This window comes from Odocoileus virginianus, chromosome 6 (assembly GCF_023699985.2).
Source record: "Odocoileus virginianus isolate 20LAN1187 ecotype Illinois chromosome 6, Ovbor_1.2, whole genome shotgun sequence".
Taxonomy (NCBI): domain Eukaryota; kingdom Metazoa; phylum Chordata; class Mammalia; order Artiodactyla; family Cervidae; genus Odocoileus; species Odocoileus virginianus.
The window spans coordinates 47067476-47082745 of record NC_069679.1 but is presented as its reverse complement, the minus strand read 5'-3'; the positions used below and the strand labels follow the sequence as shown (position 1 = coordinate 47082745).

At 37.7% G+C, this 15270-nt stretch overlaps 1 protein-coding gene across 3 annotated transcripts in view; it reads right to left on the bottom strand.

Moving 5' to 3' along the window:
* Positions 1–15270, bottom strand: part of LYSMD2 (LysM domain containing 2) — a 31365-nt gene that overhangs the window by 11223 nt on the left and 4872 nt on the right. Inside the window, exon 1 of one of the 3 annotated variants that reach the window (XM_020869219.2) lies at positions 1249–1603. The exons of 1 other annotated variant lie outside the window; for it this stretch is intronic. In XM_020869219.2, coding sequence (XP_020724878.1) covers positions 1249–1518 — 270 coding nt within the window. In that variant the 5' untranslated portion in view covers positions 1519–1603. Of the gene's footprint in view, positions 1–689; positions 1156–1248; positions 1604–15270 lie in introns of those variants that run through there. One more of the 3 variants, XM_020869223.2, reaches the window with a different exon arrangement.

The window sequence follows — 15270 nt, the reverse complement described above, 5'->3', positions numbered from 1 at the left end:
ACTGGAAAATATCCTTACCTCTCATCTGTAAAAAGGAGATTAATTACACCTATCTCCAAGCCTTAGGAAAATCAAACTGAGTAAGAACAAGATGGTACTGGACAAATGCAATGCCTGGAACACAGCAGGCACTCAACAGAAGGTGTAGCTACTGACAACTTCCTAACTGCTTCTTCTGGCTCTGACTCAAACCAGTCCCCATGAATGCAAATATAAGGACTGACGTTCTATGTTCACATTTAGAAACTCCCAAGGAAGCGGAATAGGACAAACCATGGCACGAAATCCTCCATACATGTCTGCACAGCAAGATCCCTGCTCTCAGACTGTTTAAATGATAGTAGGACCTGCCAGGTAAACACACACCAGCTTGGGTGTGCAAATGAGATGACTCAGTCTCTGTCACTGGTGAAGAGCCAGAAAGAGTTTCACTTGCAGAGAAAGATAAAGACAAGATCACCTTTCTTCCTATTGCTGTCTAGGGTGCTTCAGGGAAAAACATTGAAAACTGATACAGGACTCACATGTTAAAAGGCCATCACACAATTCAGAGTTAATTATAAGTAATTTTAATGAAAAATATGCTCCCTCAGGTTTCCATGTTCTTCCCAGAGGTGTAATGCAATAGGCCCAAGGCACAGGCACACCGGCACTTATAAATTTATAATAAACACAGCTCTCCAGCTCACCTGGACCACATTCTTGGCCGCTGCTTAGCGACAGGTGTCACATGCACACTTGCCAGTGAGCCCAGGAGTGTAATTTCACTTCTAAATAAAGAAGCATAATCAATAGAACCAGAACCACCCGGCGGGAACAACTGTACCCTTCCTGACTCATCATAGTGCTTGTTTACCCAGAAAACAAAATTCTCTGCCCAAATCCAAACATCAGTTCGGCGTCCAGGAAATATTACATAGCAGTATGACCCAGGAACGAAAATCGGGCGAATCTGGGTCCAGGTGGTGCCGATGCCCTGGTCCTCTTTGGCCTTCCTCAAGCGGCGGATCCTATCCGAGTGTGGGCAAGGCATCGGGAACTCGATGCGCCCACCCGGGAGAGCCTTCACGGCCCGCCCCTCTGGCTACCAGACCGGCTCTGGCGACTGTCGCTGTCCCGGCAGCGCGCGCTGGGCGAGCGCTCGAGGCCGAGCCGCCGGGGGCCGCTGGCTGCTCCTCGACGCCCGGCTCCTCGCGCGCCACGCCCCGAGCCGCGGCGCCCCCGCCCGCGGCCGCCAGCCCTGCTCACCGAGACTCCGTACTTGAGCGCGATGCCCTGCAGCGTGTCGCCGGCGCGGACCCGGTGCTCCACATGGCGCTCGATGACGCCGGCGCCCAGCGGCGCCCGCACGCTGGCCGTGCTACCGTACGAGCGGGTCTTGGTGCGTGCCAGGCTCAGCGACAGCTCGGCCTCCTCGGCCTCGGAGCCCGAACGCGAGTGCGGCGGCGAGGGGGCCGAGGACCAGGGCGCACGGGGGCCGCCTGCCCGCAGGGACGGAGCGGGCGAGGAATCCGCCATGGGTCCTGCGGAGGCCGCCGGGTCGGGAAGCTCGCCAAAGGGGCGGCGCCTCGTCCGCCGCCACCGCCTCTTCCTCCTCACAGGGGCTGCGGAGGGCCGTTCCGCGGGGGCGGCGGGCTAGAGGCCTCGGTGGGAAGATGCGGGCCCGCCATGGCGGGCGCCCGCTCCTCCGCGTCCGCCTTTCCAGGCGCACCTGCAGGAGGGAGAGCGAGACGAGCTCCGGCTGCTGCCCCGCGGACCGCTCGGCTCCACCCTGCCCGCCCGGCTGGCCCCGCTCTGCGACAGGCGGAGAGCGCTAAGGCTCCCGGCAGTGTAGCCACGGGGGCCCCCATAGACGCCCTCGGTCCCGGGGTGGAATTCCGCGCCGGGCCGACAGAGCCCCACTCTGCCCAAAGCAAAACAACCAAAGCTTCGCTCTGCTCCTTTATTGATTCCACAGCAGGCTTCAGCTTTCTTACATCTTCAACTCCTCCCAGCCCCCACTACCCCAGGACCTCACAGAAAAATTAAGACCATTAAACACACACACTTTCTCCAGGCCCATCTCAACAGCCTTTCAGGGTCCGGTGCCCTCAACACTCCAGGGAGGATAGTGCTTCTAAGGTCTGGTGTGATCTCTAACTACCTTCACGCGCTTTGGTTTCACTCTTCATTGCACACCAGTGCCAATTTTAGTCCTGCACTGCCTTGCAAGTCTGCCTAGCTACAGTCCATTCTCTTGGCTCACTACTTAGAATTTACCACCTGCCCCTAATTTTTTTTTTATCATTTTCCTCCTTAATACCCTGAAATCATGACTCCCCAGAGTTTTATCATTAACTTCACCAATGGCCTCTTATCTGTATTATTTATCTGAACACCCTCTCCGCAGCTTTCTGCCTGCTGATAGTATTCTACATGGAGTGGGTGCACATTTATTAGAATCTAGCACTCAGGATTCTGTTGTACTCTGGACAGCTCTTCAAGAGGAGGTACTCTATCAGCAGATTCGGAGACTAGAGATTTGATTCATTGGCTGAAATTTCAATATGTGGCTGTGCTGGACAGAGACAAAGGAACGAGAGTTCAGAAGACAGGATAAGAGATGGGGAAGAACAAAATGGCCCCCGAATTACCATCCCACTCAAAAATTCTTCAATGGTTTCCTATGGACAACAGTATTTGTATAACTCACACTGGCACTCAACTCCTTTTTTGCATTTTTATTGTTCATACTCTGGCTGTACCCCATCTACAACTCATCCCGGAAGCTTCATATGCTCCCGCCAGACAGAAGCACTTGAACTTACCCTCCTTATCTTCATGCCTGGCATATGCTATACCCTACGCTTGTAAGCCTTCTCCAGTCTCACTGTCTACATTTAAGAAAAATTTAAGGTCCATTCCAAATGATACATCCCCAAATGAGATCTTTCCTGTTTCTTCCCACCTGTACCTGTCCCCCATATGCCCACTTGTTATTGTTTCTCCACTGAACTCCAAGGTGGTTTGTACCTCTTGCTTAGCATTTAACTTGTGTTTTGTGCCCCACACTTGTCTTATTTCTTATATACATACTCCTGAGAGGTAAAAATAGATCTTATTTAGCTTCAGCAGTGTGTACTTAGCTCGGTGCCTTGAATAAAGCATCAGAAGTATTGATAGTTGAATTGAGGTGGAGTAAAAAGATCCTGAAAGCTGTGCTAGGTTATTTAGCAAAAGTCCTCTATGGATGAACTTGAACTCTTGGGTGGTATCCAGAGTGCCCATCCCAGGACCTAAGAAAGAGGCAGAATGTAAAGGAGATCAAAGTATTCCAAAATATAAAGGAGATCAGGTTTGATTTCAAGAAAACAGGAGAAATTGACCTCGGAGTTGAAGTCTAGTAGAGAAACAGCATTGGAGAAGGAAATGGCAACCCACTCCAGTGTTCTTGCCTGGAGAATCCCAGGGACAGGGGAGCCTGGTGGGCTGCCGTCTATGGGGTCGCACAGAGTCTGACATGACTGAAGTGACTTAGCGGCAGCAGAGAGACAGCATAGAGCATATCTTCCACTAAAGAAAAGTCTACCAAAGAACTGGAAGTCTTCATTTGAAGATTAATGAACTGGGTTCTATGAGTATTTGTCCTTTGGAAAGGGTTCCATGATCACTTGAGGAAACACTGCAATCTCTATTTGCCTTTTGGAGAGTCACAATGCACATTAGAATACTGAAGGCTCTAGAAGGCCCTGTAGTAAAATAAGCTATTGACTTCTGCTTGACACTGTACTTCTCAAACTCATTTGACCATGGAACTCCCATTTTTCCCTCAGAATTTCTACAATTTTGGAAGTGCTGATATAAAGTGGAGAAAGACAGGCCTAAATAAGGAAACAGGAAAATGACTGAGAATCAGAGATTCCCAAAAGATGGAACAGTACACATAAAGGGGAAGAAAATGATCACTGAATTCATTCATAAAATGACCAAATCCTCTGTTATAAGTGCAGGGGAAAAGTTAACACCAAAAACGTACAAAGATTCATAAGCCATCCCACCTCTCTCTTATCAGGACTAATTTCTAAACTGTCCCTAGTTATTTTCAATTTCTCCAGCCTTAAGAAAACCCAAGTCATAAAACACCTTCAGAACAGTTGTAAAATGGTCTGAAATAAATTCAACACAATTCTCAGGATTTTCTCCATGATTCCTTTTTGTGATCAAAAAGCTAGAGTTTCCTCTGAAACTGCAAGTTGCTCAGCTGTGTCCAACTCTTTGCGATCCCAGTGACTGTATAGTCTATGGAATCTCCAGGGCAGAATACTGGAGTGGATAGCCCTTCCCTTCTCCAGGAGATCTTCCCAACACAGGGATTGAACCCAGGTCTCCCTCATTTCAGGGGGATTCTTTACCAGCTGAGCCACCAGGGAAGCCCCTTTAGCTACAAGTCTCCTCTAGAAGCCCCTCTAGAAGTTTCCTCTAGTTCTCAGAAATTAATCAGCTTGAATCAGTGCTTTTTTTAATATTATTTGGTGAGAGTTCTTTGTGAGTTGTTTTTTCCTACATAGATTTGCACTGTTTCCAAATATCTAGTCTTCCTGTGAATTTTATACTGACTTCTCCCTAATCCAAAGTTAAATATATTTGCAGCTCAGACTGAATTTTTTGTATATACATATATTTTTTTCCTTCTTCAACTAGAACTTCAAAATTAGTTTTATGTATATCTGCCTACAACATAACGCAAACCTCACCACTAGCGGTGAAACATTAGAAGTACTTCCTTTGAGAACAAGAATAAGAAAAGGAAGGCTTCTGATACTGTTTCTATCTAATTTTGTTCTGGAAATTCTAGTCAATACAATAGCAAAAAGAGGGAGAAAGGGAAATGAAGATTGAAAAAAAATAAACTTATTTACTGATAATAAACAATACTAAAAGATTTACAGGTAATACAGATAATATCTAAAATTGGAACTGTTCAAACTATAAGACACAGATCATTATGCAATTGCCAATTGAATCAAACAATCAGAAAATTTAATTCTGGAAAGAGATCCTTTTAGATACCAGAAGAAAAATTAGGAATGAACTTAATAATAGAGAAGCAAGCTTTTTATGGAAAAAATATTACGTTTTATTAAAGGACATAAAATAAGATGTAAACAAAAACAGATACTCCACACTTATGGATGGGAAGATACAAAATAATGAAAATTTTCATTTCCTTCCCAAACTAATACATAAATACTTTGAAATTCCAACCAAAATTCCTATAGGATTTTTCAAAGAGCATGGCAGGCTTATCCTAAAATTCATATAGAAGATAAAGGGCTAAGAAGAGCCAAGACTTTCCTGAAGAAGAATGAGGGAGGGATGCTTAACTTCACAGTCATCAAGAGTTATAACAAAGGGATGAGAACTAAACCATTACAGTAGTGATGCTGGGAAAGACAAAGGTAACAAAGGGACATAAAAAAAAAAAAATCCCAGAAGCAGACCCACACGTATCAGAGAAACGAACCTGTGTCCAAAAATGCTGCTGCCACAATTAGTTATCCTTGTGGAAAAAAGTTAGATCTCTTCCTTATACCATATGTCAAAATCAATTGTACGTTGAGTAAACATATAATTGGGAAAAGAAAACTTTAACATGTTTAGAATATCTTTATACCTTGGGATAGCAAAGAATTTCTTAAACAAGATACCAAAAATACAAACTACAAAGAAAAAAACTGGCAAATTATACACATAAAAACCTCTGTCCTGAAAATGTACCTTAAAATTTGAGTAGACAAGGTATAAAATTGGGGAAATATATTTGAATACATATAATTTACAAAGTATTACTATCCAGAATATGTTAAAATTCCTACAATTAAAAGAAAAGCATCCACTAAAAAATGATTAAAAGTTATGAATAGACAATTTACAGAAAATAAAACTCAAGTGCTCAATGGAAAGATGCACAGCCTCACCAATAAGCAGAGAAATTCCGTTTAAAATTCCATGTACAATTTCATAGGCATGAGATTAGCAAAAATAGAAAAATTGGACAATTAAAGTCTTAATGAGAGTCCTACTGAACAACAGAATTTCTCAAACAGTGTTACTGGCAGTGTAAACTGGTGCAGCCACTTTGAAGAGCTATGGGACCATGTCTAGTAAAGTTGAAGACATTCATATCTGGTTCTGATTCTGGCAAGCTGGAAATCTAAACTAATTTGAAGTCCTCCTAACACAAGTATTTACAATTTACTTCTTAATGAAATTCATAATTGAGCCAGCAATAAAAAAGATTCAGCCTCATATATCAAAACAAGAGGAATTTGAAAGCTAGAACCAAAAACAACTTGTCTAAAACTAATACATGAAGAAATAGAAAGTCTGAATGGTTCTATAACCATTAAAGAAACTGAATCAGTACTAGAGTTTAAAATCTTGTTAGCAAAATAAATATTAGCATCAGAAGATCTTATTGGAAGATTCTATCAAGTTTTCAAAGAACACATCAATCCAATCTTGTGTAAACTCTTTCAGAACAGAAGTAGCAGGAACTATCTTCAAATCGGTTCATAATATAACCATATTTATCATGGTATGGCCATAGCCGAAACCAGCTGAGGAAGTATCACACTCATATAGAAAGATATAAGAATCTTAAAATATCATTAAGCCAAATCTAGCAGTCCATACAAAAAGTAATCCATCATAAACAAGATGACTTTATCCCAGAAACTCAAGAGTGCCTTAATATTGACATTAATAGATTTAAGTGACAGAATCAAAGAATTAGTCTAATAAAGGAGGGGCAAGACCTTTATAGAGAAAGTTTGTAATTTATGAAAATACATTGGGGGTTTAGTCACTAACTCGTGTCCAACTCTTTGCAACCCATGCACTGTACCCCTCCCCACACCTCTGTGCATGAGATTTCCCAGGCAAGAATACTGGAGTGAGTTGCCATTTCTCCAGGGGATTGTCCCTATCCAGGGATCAAACCCCCATTGGCAGGCAGATTCTTTATCACTGAGCCACCTGGGAAGCCCAAAAATACATTAAAGACAATTTAAATAAACAGAAAAACTATGCTACGTTCACAAATAGGAAGACTCTATCATATAAAATTTCAATATTCTAAAACTTGATCTGTATATTCTATGCAATAACAATGGGTTTGCAAGAAATATGACAAGCTGATTCTAAAGTTGATATGGAAAAGCAAAGACTCACAGACAAGCAAGATATTTCTGAAGAATAAGGAAAAGAAACTGCTCTACCAGATATCATGAGTTACTATAAAGGTATAATAGTTAAAACAGGATGATTTTGATGCTGGGAAACCAGTGGATAAGAGTAATGTACCCAGAAACAGAATCACAAATGTATGAGAACTTGATCTATGACAAAGGTAGCAGTTCACTGGGAAATGGTCTGTAAAACACATGACATCAGGACGATTAGCTATCTACATGGTAGACTCTGCTTCCTACCATACACAAAATTTAATTTCTGCTGAATTACAGACTTAAATGTGAAAGATAAAACTTCAAAACTTTTAGAAGAATATAGAGAAAAATATACTTATGTTTTCCAGACAAGATTTCTTTAGATAGACTAAAAAAAAGTTTTATTCACAAAAGATTAATAAGTATGACAACATTAAAATTGAGAACTTCTGCTAACAAGATGATACTTTAAGGAAAACAAAAAGACAAATTAGAAATTAAGAGACATGTGTCCTAAGAACCAAAAGTATTTTAACAAAATGTTGAATTATCCCTCAGTATCCTAATTGTAGTTAGTTTTTACATGAAAAGCAAGAACCAAATAGATCTGAAAACTAGGTGTTCTTCATTATCTGAACTCTGGCTATCTGAATTCAGAAACTGCATAAATGTTGATAGTAAGGAATGTTTTATTTTTAACATATGCAATCAACCAAAGATTAATATCCAGAGTATTTAAAGAGCTACTTCCTATATAACAATAAAAAAGACATATTCCAATGTAACTAGAATTTTACAGAAGAAAAAAATCCTAATTGTGAATAAACATATGAAAAGATGCTCAATCTCATCAAAATCAGAAAAATTTACATTAAGATGAAAGAGTAACCCTTTTGCACTCACCAGATTGGCAAAATCTAAGTTTGGCAAGACCAGTGACCAGTGAAGATAGGAATTCTATTCCTTCCTGAGAGACATATAATTTGGTACAGCCACTTTGAAAAACACTCACTAAGATAAGCAAAACTATAAAATTGTACATGTGCATTCCCTACAAATGAGAAATTCCAATACTAGACACTGTATATCCCCTGTTGAAAATCTCATACCTATACACCAGGAGACATGTTGTGAAAAAGTCCACGGTAGCATCATTCAGAGTAACAAAAACTGGAAATAATCAATTATTCAGCAGCAGAACAGATAAGTAAATTGTGCTATATTTACATAATTGCATATTTTAACTGCCTTATTGAGAAATAATTTACTATCATACAACTCACCCAAATAAAGTATTTTACATTCTAAGTACATTATTAGCCTTTTACTTGTGGTAAAAAATACATATACATATATAGCAAAGTTAACCACTTGAACCGTTTTTAAGCACAGTGGCACCAGTTACAATTTACAATGTTGTGCAACCATCACAACACTATTTCCAAAATTTTTCATCACTCCAAACAGAAACTATAAGCACTAAGCAGTAACTTCCTATCCCTGCTTTCTCCAGCCCCTGGTAACCTCTATCTCTATGAATTTATCTATTCTAGACATTTCATATAAATAGAAACTTACAGTATTTGTCCTTTAGTATATGACTTGTTTCACTTAGCATAATGTCCTTAACGTTCATCCATGTTGTAACATGTGTCAGAACTTCAGTCCTTTTTTGGTTGAGTAATACCTCATAATGTGGATATATCACATTTTGTTTGTCCATTGATCTGCTGATGGATATTTGGGTTGTTTCTACCTTTTAGCAATTGTAAATAATGCTACAATAAACATTGGCATTTTATAACTATTCAAGTCCTTATTTTCGATTTCTTTGGATAGATACCTAAGACTGAAATTGCTGGGTCATATGTTTACCTTTTTGAGAAGCCACCAAACTATTTTCCATAGCAGTTGTATGGTTTCACATTCCAACTTGCTGCAATGTACAGAGGTTCCAATTTCTCCATAACTTTGCCAACAAATATATTTCCCAGTCTTTGACTTGCCTTTTCATTCTTTTAACAGTGTCTTTCTCAGAGAAGAAATTTTCAACTTTAATAAAGCCCAACTCATCAATTTTCTCTTTCATAAATTTGCTTCTGGTTTTGCATCTAAAAGCCATCATCAAATCCAGAGTCACCTGGATTTTCTCCAAAGTTGTTTTCTATATGCCATAAGCTTTGTGTTTGGAACTTAGATCTATGTCCCATCTTGAGTTAATATTTGTGAATGGTGAGAACTCTGCATTTAAACTTATTCTTTTGCAATGTGGATGCCCAGTTACTAAGCACCATTAGTCAAAAAGACTATCATTTATCCACTGAGTTGGCCTTGCTTTTTTATCAACTTAACTTAAAGGTAAGTTAAATATATTTGTGAGAGTCTATTTCTGGGCTCTCTATTCTGTTCCATTGATCTATTTGCCTATTTCTTCATTATTATCACACTGTTATGATTACTGTAGCTTTATAGTAAGTCCTGAAGTTTGGTAGCCTTGAATCCTTTGACTTTTCTTCCTCTTCAGTACTGCATTGACCAGTCTAGGTCTTTCACCTTTCCATATAAACTTTAGAATTAGTTGGTTGATATCCACAAAATAAGCTTCCCTGTTGGCTCAGTCGGTAAAGAATCCGACTGCACTGCAGGAGATCCCAGTTCAATCCCTGGGTTGGGAAGATCCCCTGGAAAAGGAAATGGCAAACCACTCCAGTATTCTTGCCTGGGAAAGCCAATGTACAGAGGAGCCTGGTGGGCTACAGTTCATGTGGTCGCAAGAGTTGGACTTAGCGACGTAGCGACTAAACCACCACCATCTACAAAATAACTTGCTCAGATTTTAATTGAGATTTCACTGAATCTATAGGTCATGTTGGAAAGAATCAGCATCGTAACAGCATGAAGTTTTTCTCTATATAAACTTGAAATACCTCACCACTTAAATCTTTGATTCCTTTCATCAGAGTTTTGTTGATCATATAGATATTATACATCTACCTAAGTATCTTTTTCATTTTTTTTGGTACTAACATAAATGATATTATGATTTTAATTTCAAATTACAATTACAGGAAAACAATTGCCTTTGTATATTGACTTTGTAATCTGCAACCTTGTTATAATCACATATTAGTTCCAGAAGGCTTTTTATTTTTTGAGATAACAGAGTTTCTGGTTTATTTTATTGAATATTACATATACAACAATCTGAGAATAAAAATACTAATGTTACAACTCAACAGTATAGTTAATGATAAGCATTTCCTTTGCATATGTATTCAGTTAGAAATATGAGATTAAATAATTTTTTGGAATCACTTGTAAATTCTATGTGATATATATATGATATGTATGTTATATATATGATATGTATACATATATATGTATATCTCTCAACTTTTACTTTTTTAATTAATTATTTTAATTGGAGGCTAATTAGTTTACAATACTGTGGTGGTTTTGCCATACATTGACATGAATCAGCCACAGGTGTACATGTGTCCCCCATCCCAAACCCCCCTCCCACCTCCCTCCCCATCCCATCCCTCTGGGTTGTCCCAGTGCACCAGCTTTGAGTGCCCTGTTTCATGCGTTGGAACTTGGACTGATCATCTATTTCACATATGGTAATATACACAGTTCAGTTCCAGAAGGTTTTTAAAACAATTCTTTGGAATTTTCTACATAGATAATCATGTCATCTATGAACAAAGACTTTTATTTCTTCCTCCCCAATCTATATATACCTTCCCTCTCCTAGTCTTGCTACATTCAGTATGATGTTGAATCAGAATAGTGAGAGGAGACATCCTCATTTTGTTTCTGATCTTAGAGGGAAAGCATCTAGTTTTTTACCATTAGGTATGTCAGCTGTAGTTTTCTATACTTCTTCTTTATCATGTTGAGGATGGTCCCCTCTAGAAAAGGGGGGACCCTCTTCAGAGCTTTTCATCATGAATGAATGTTGGATTTTGTCAATGCCTTCTCTATATCTATTGATACAGTCATAGGATTCTTTTCTTCTTTAGCCTGTTGATGTGATGGTTTATATTAATTTTATATTCACTGATTTGTTGAATGTTGAACCAGCCTTGCATACTGGGAATAAACCCCACTTGCTAGTAATGTAAACTTCTTTATATATTGCTGGACTCTGTTAATACTTTGTGAAGACTTTTGCATCTACTTTCATAAGCAATATTGACCTGTAACTTTTCTTTCTTGTAATATCTTTGTATGGTATTGGTATTAGGATCTGGTGTTGGTATTAGGATAATATTGGCCTCATAGAATGAGTTAAAAAGTGTTCCTTCTGCTTCTATTTTCTGGGAAGAGATTATGGAGAATAAGTATCATTTCTTCCTCAAATTCTTGGTAGAATTCATCGGTAAAATCATCCTGGCCATAATTAAAGTTAATAAGGATTATACCCAAAATAAATGAAATAGAGACTAGAAAAAAACAGAGTAAATCAACAAAATCAAAAGTTGGTTCTTTGAAAAGATCAACAAAATTGACAAACCTTTAGCTAGACTGACCAAGAGAAAAAACAGGGAAATGCATATACTAAAATTAGGAATGAAGTGGGGGGGGACATCAATATTGATACAACAGAAATAAAAAGGATAATAAAGAAATATGAACAACTATTTGCCAAGAAACTACAAAACTTAGATGAAATGGATACATTCCTAGAAAGACACAAACTAACAAAACTGACTCAAGAAGAAATACATAATCTGAATTCAACCAAAAAGATTGAATTAGTAATTTTTAAATTTCTAGTAAAGAAAAGCCAAGGCCCAGATGGTTTAATTGGTAAATTCTACCAAACATCTAAAGAATTAATACCAATCTTTCATAAATGCTTCCCAAAAATAGAAGAGGAAGCAACACTTGTAACTCAAGGCTAGATTTACTCTGATATCAAAACTAGTCAATGCATCAGAAGATAAGAAAATTACTGACCAATATCTCCTATGAATATGGAAAAAGTTTTCAACAAAATACTAGCAAACTAAACACAATGATTATGAAGAGGATTATATACCATGATCAAGTAGGATTTACCTCAGGAATAAATCATTAAGATCTGAAAAATAAATGTATACCATATTAATAGAATAAATTAAAAAAATCTACATGATCATCTTAATAGACTGGAAAAAATCTTTGATGCAATCCAACATCTTTTCATGATAAAAGCATTGAACCAAGTAGGAATAGACAGGAACTTCTTCAAACTGATAAAGAATGTTTACCAAAGGATACCATCAAAAAAGTATTAATATAAAAAAGAACAATTCACAGAATGAGAAAAAAAGGTGCAAATAATATGTCTGATAAGGAATTTATAATCAGAATATATGAAAAAGGTTTATATATCAGTAATAAAAAGACAAATAACCCAATTAAAAGTGGACTTCCCTGGTGGTCCAATAGTTAAGAATCTGCCTGCCAGTGCAGGGGACATGGGTTTGATCCCTGGTCAGGAAAGATTCCACATGCTGTGGAGCAACTAAGTCCATGTGGAGCAACTACTGAGCCCAAGTACTGTAGCTACTGAGGCCCGTGTGCCCTAGAGCCTGTGCTCCTCAACAAGCGAAGTCACCACAATGAGCGGCCCATGTGCCAAACTAGAAAGCAGCCCCACTCACTGCAACTAGAGAAAGCTCGTGTGCAGAACCAAGACTCAGCGCAACCAAAAATAAATTAAAATATAAATTGTTCTTAAAACGTAGGCAAAAGATTTGAATAGACGTTTCTTTGAAGAAAATATAAAAATGATCTGTAAGCACATGAAAAAATTGTTCAATATGATTATGCATTGAAGAAATGCACATCAAAACCACAATGCGATATCACTTCACAATAAATGGGATGGCTATAATAATTATTTTTAAAAAGACACATCAACAAGTGTTGACAAAGATATGGAAAAATTGGAATGCTCACACATTACTGGTAAGAATATAAAATGGTGCAGCTACTTTGGAAAACAGTTTGGCAGTTTCTCAAAATGCTAAACATAAAGTTACCATGAAGTGAAGTGAAGTGAAATGCCTCAGTCATGCGACCCCATGGACTGTAGTCTACAAAGCTCCTCTGTCCATGGAATTTTCCAGGCAAGAGTGCTGGAGTGGGTTGCCATTTCCTTCTCCAGGGGATCTTTCAGACCCAGGGATCGAACCCAGGTCTCCTGCATTGCAGACAGACACTTTACTGTCAGCCACCAGGGAAGCCCAAAGTTACCATATGACCTACCAATTCTATTCCTAGGTATATACCCAAGAGAAATAAAAATATATGTCTATACAAAAACCTGTGACACAGGGAACTATAGTCAATGTCTTGTAGTAACCCATAATGGAAAATAATTTCGAAAATAACATGTGTATATATATAACTGAATCACACACATAAAAAAAATTCTACTTTTTGAAACTTAGTAATGTCTATCTTTTTGCCAGCTTTTCTAAATGTCCTATGGAAATCTAATAACAATGTATGAGATATAAAGTTTTAAATATATTTGTATAGGATATGATTAATATAAACTAAATAGAAATATGTTTAATTATTAATGACATCATTCAAGATACTCCTATTCTTATTTTTTCTGCACTTGATAAAAATATTCTCAGAGAAATGTTAGTATGTCTCACTATGATTATATATTTTTTCTTTTCCCTTGTATTTCTTTTGATTTTTGCTCTATTATCTTTGCTTCTTTGTTGTTAAGTTGCCTAATAGTTTATGATGTCTATCTTCTTTGTGAATTGTAACTTTTATCATTAAAAATATTCATCTTTGTTTCTTTTAAAATAAATAAATTAATTTTTTGAAAAACCTATGCACAAGTGTGCATAGCAACATTATTCTTAATAGCCAAAATGCGGAAGTAAACTAAATGTCCATCAACTGAAAAATAAAGAAAATGTGATATACCAATACAGTGGAGTATTACTGAACTGATCATAAAAAAATTAAGTACTGACACATGTTACAACATTCATAAGCCTTGAAAACATTATGCTAAGTGAAAGAAGGCAGTCACAAAAGACCACATGTTGTATGATTCCATTTATATGAAATACCCAGAATAAGCAAATCCAGAGAAGGCAAAAAAATAGATTAGTGTTTGTCAGGGTCTGGGAGTGTTAGGGGAAGAGGGAGTGACTGCTGATATATAATATGAGGCTTCTTTTTGGGATTTTGAAAATATTCTAAAGTCAGACTGGGTAACAATTATATAACTTTGTGAATATACTAAAAACCATTGAAGTGTACACTTTAAAAGTGTAAATTTATGATATGCAAAATCTACCTCAGGGAAGCTGTATTTTAAAAATAGAGAGATATTTAGCCACAAAAAAAAGAATGAAAGCTTGCTGTTTGCGACAACATGAGAGCATTATGCTAAGTGAAATAAGTCAGAAGAGAAAGACAAATACTGTATAATCTCACTTACATGTGTACTCTAAAACAAAAACAAAAACCAAGCTTCTAGATACAGATAACAGACTAGTGGGGGCCAGAGACAAGGAGTGGGGAGTGAGTGAAATGGGTGCAGGGGGACAAAAATACAAACTTCCAGTTATAATATAAACCCATGATGGGGATATAATGTACAACACGGTGACTCTAGTTAATAATACTGTATTGCATATTTGAAAGTTGCTAAGAGAATAGACCTTAAAAAGTTCTCATCATGAGGAAAGGGGTCAAAAGGTACCCAGAATATGTAAAAAGAATGGTTTAATAAAGCTCCATTAGTCAGTTTCAACCATTGTCAACTCATGGCCTATCTTGTTTCACAGTTACTCTCATGCTGGATTATTTGAAAAGAAAAATCTCAGATATTGTCTCTTCTGTAAATATTCAGCATTTTTTCAGTAATATTCAGTAATATCTTTCCAAAAGATAAGGACTCTTTAAAAAATAATGATACTATTATCACATGCAAACAATTTTAAATTAATACCATAAGATACCAAACAACTGCTTTATTCAAATCAATATCAACACATTGCATTTGGTTGTCTCTTCTATTTCTGTGTATCTA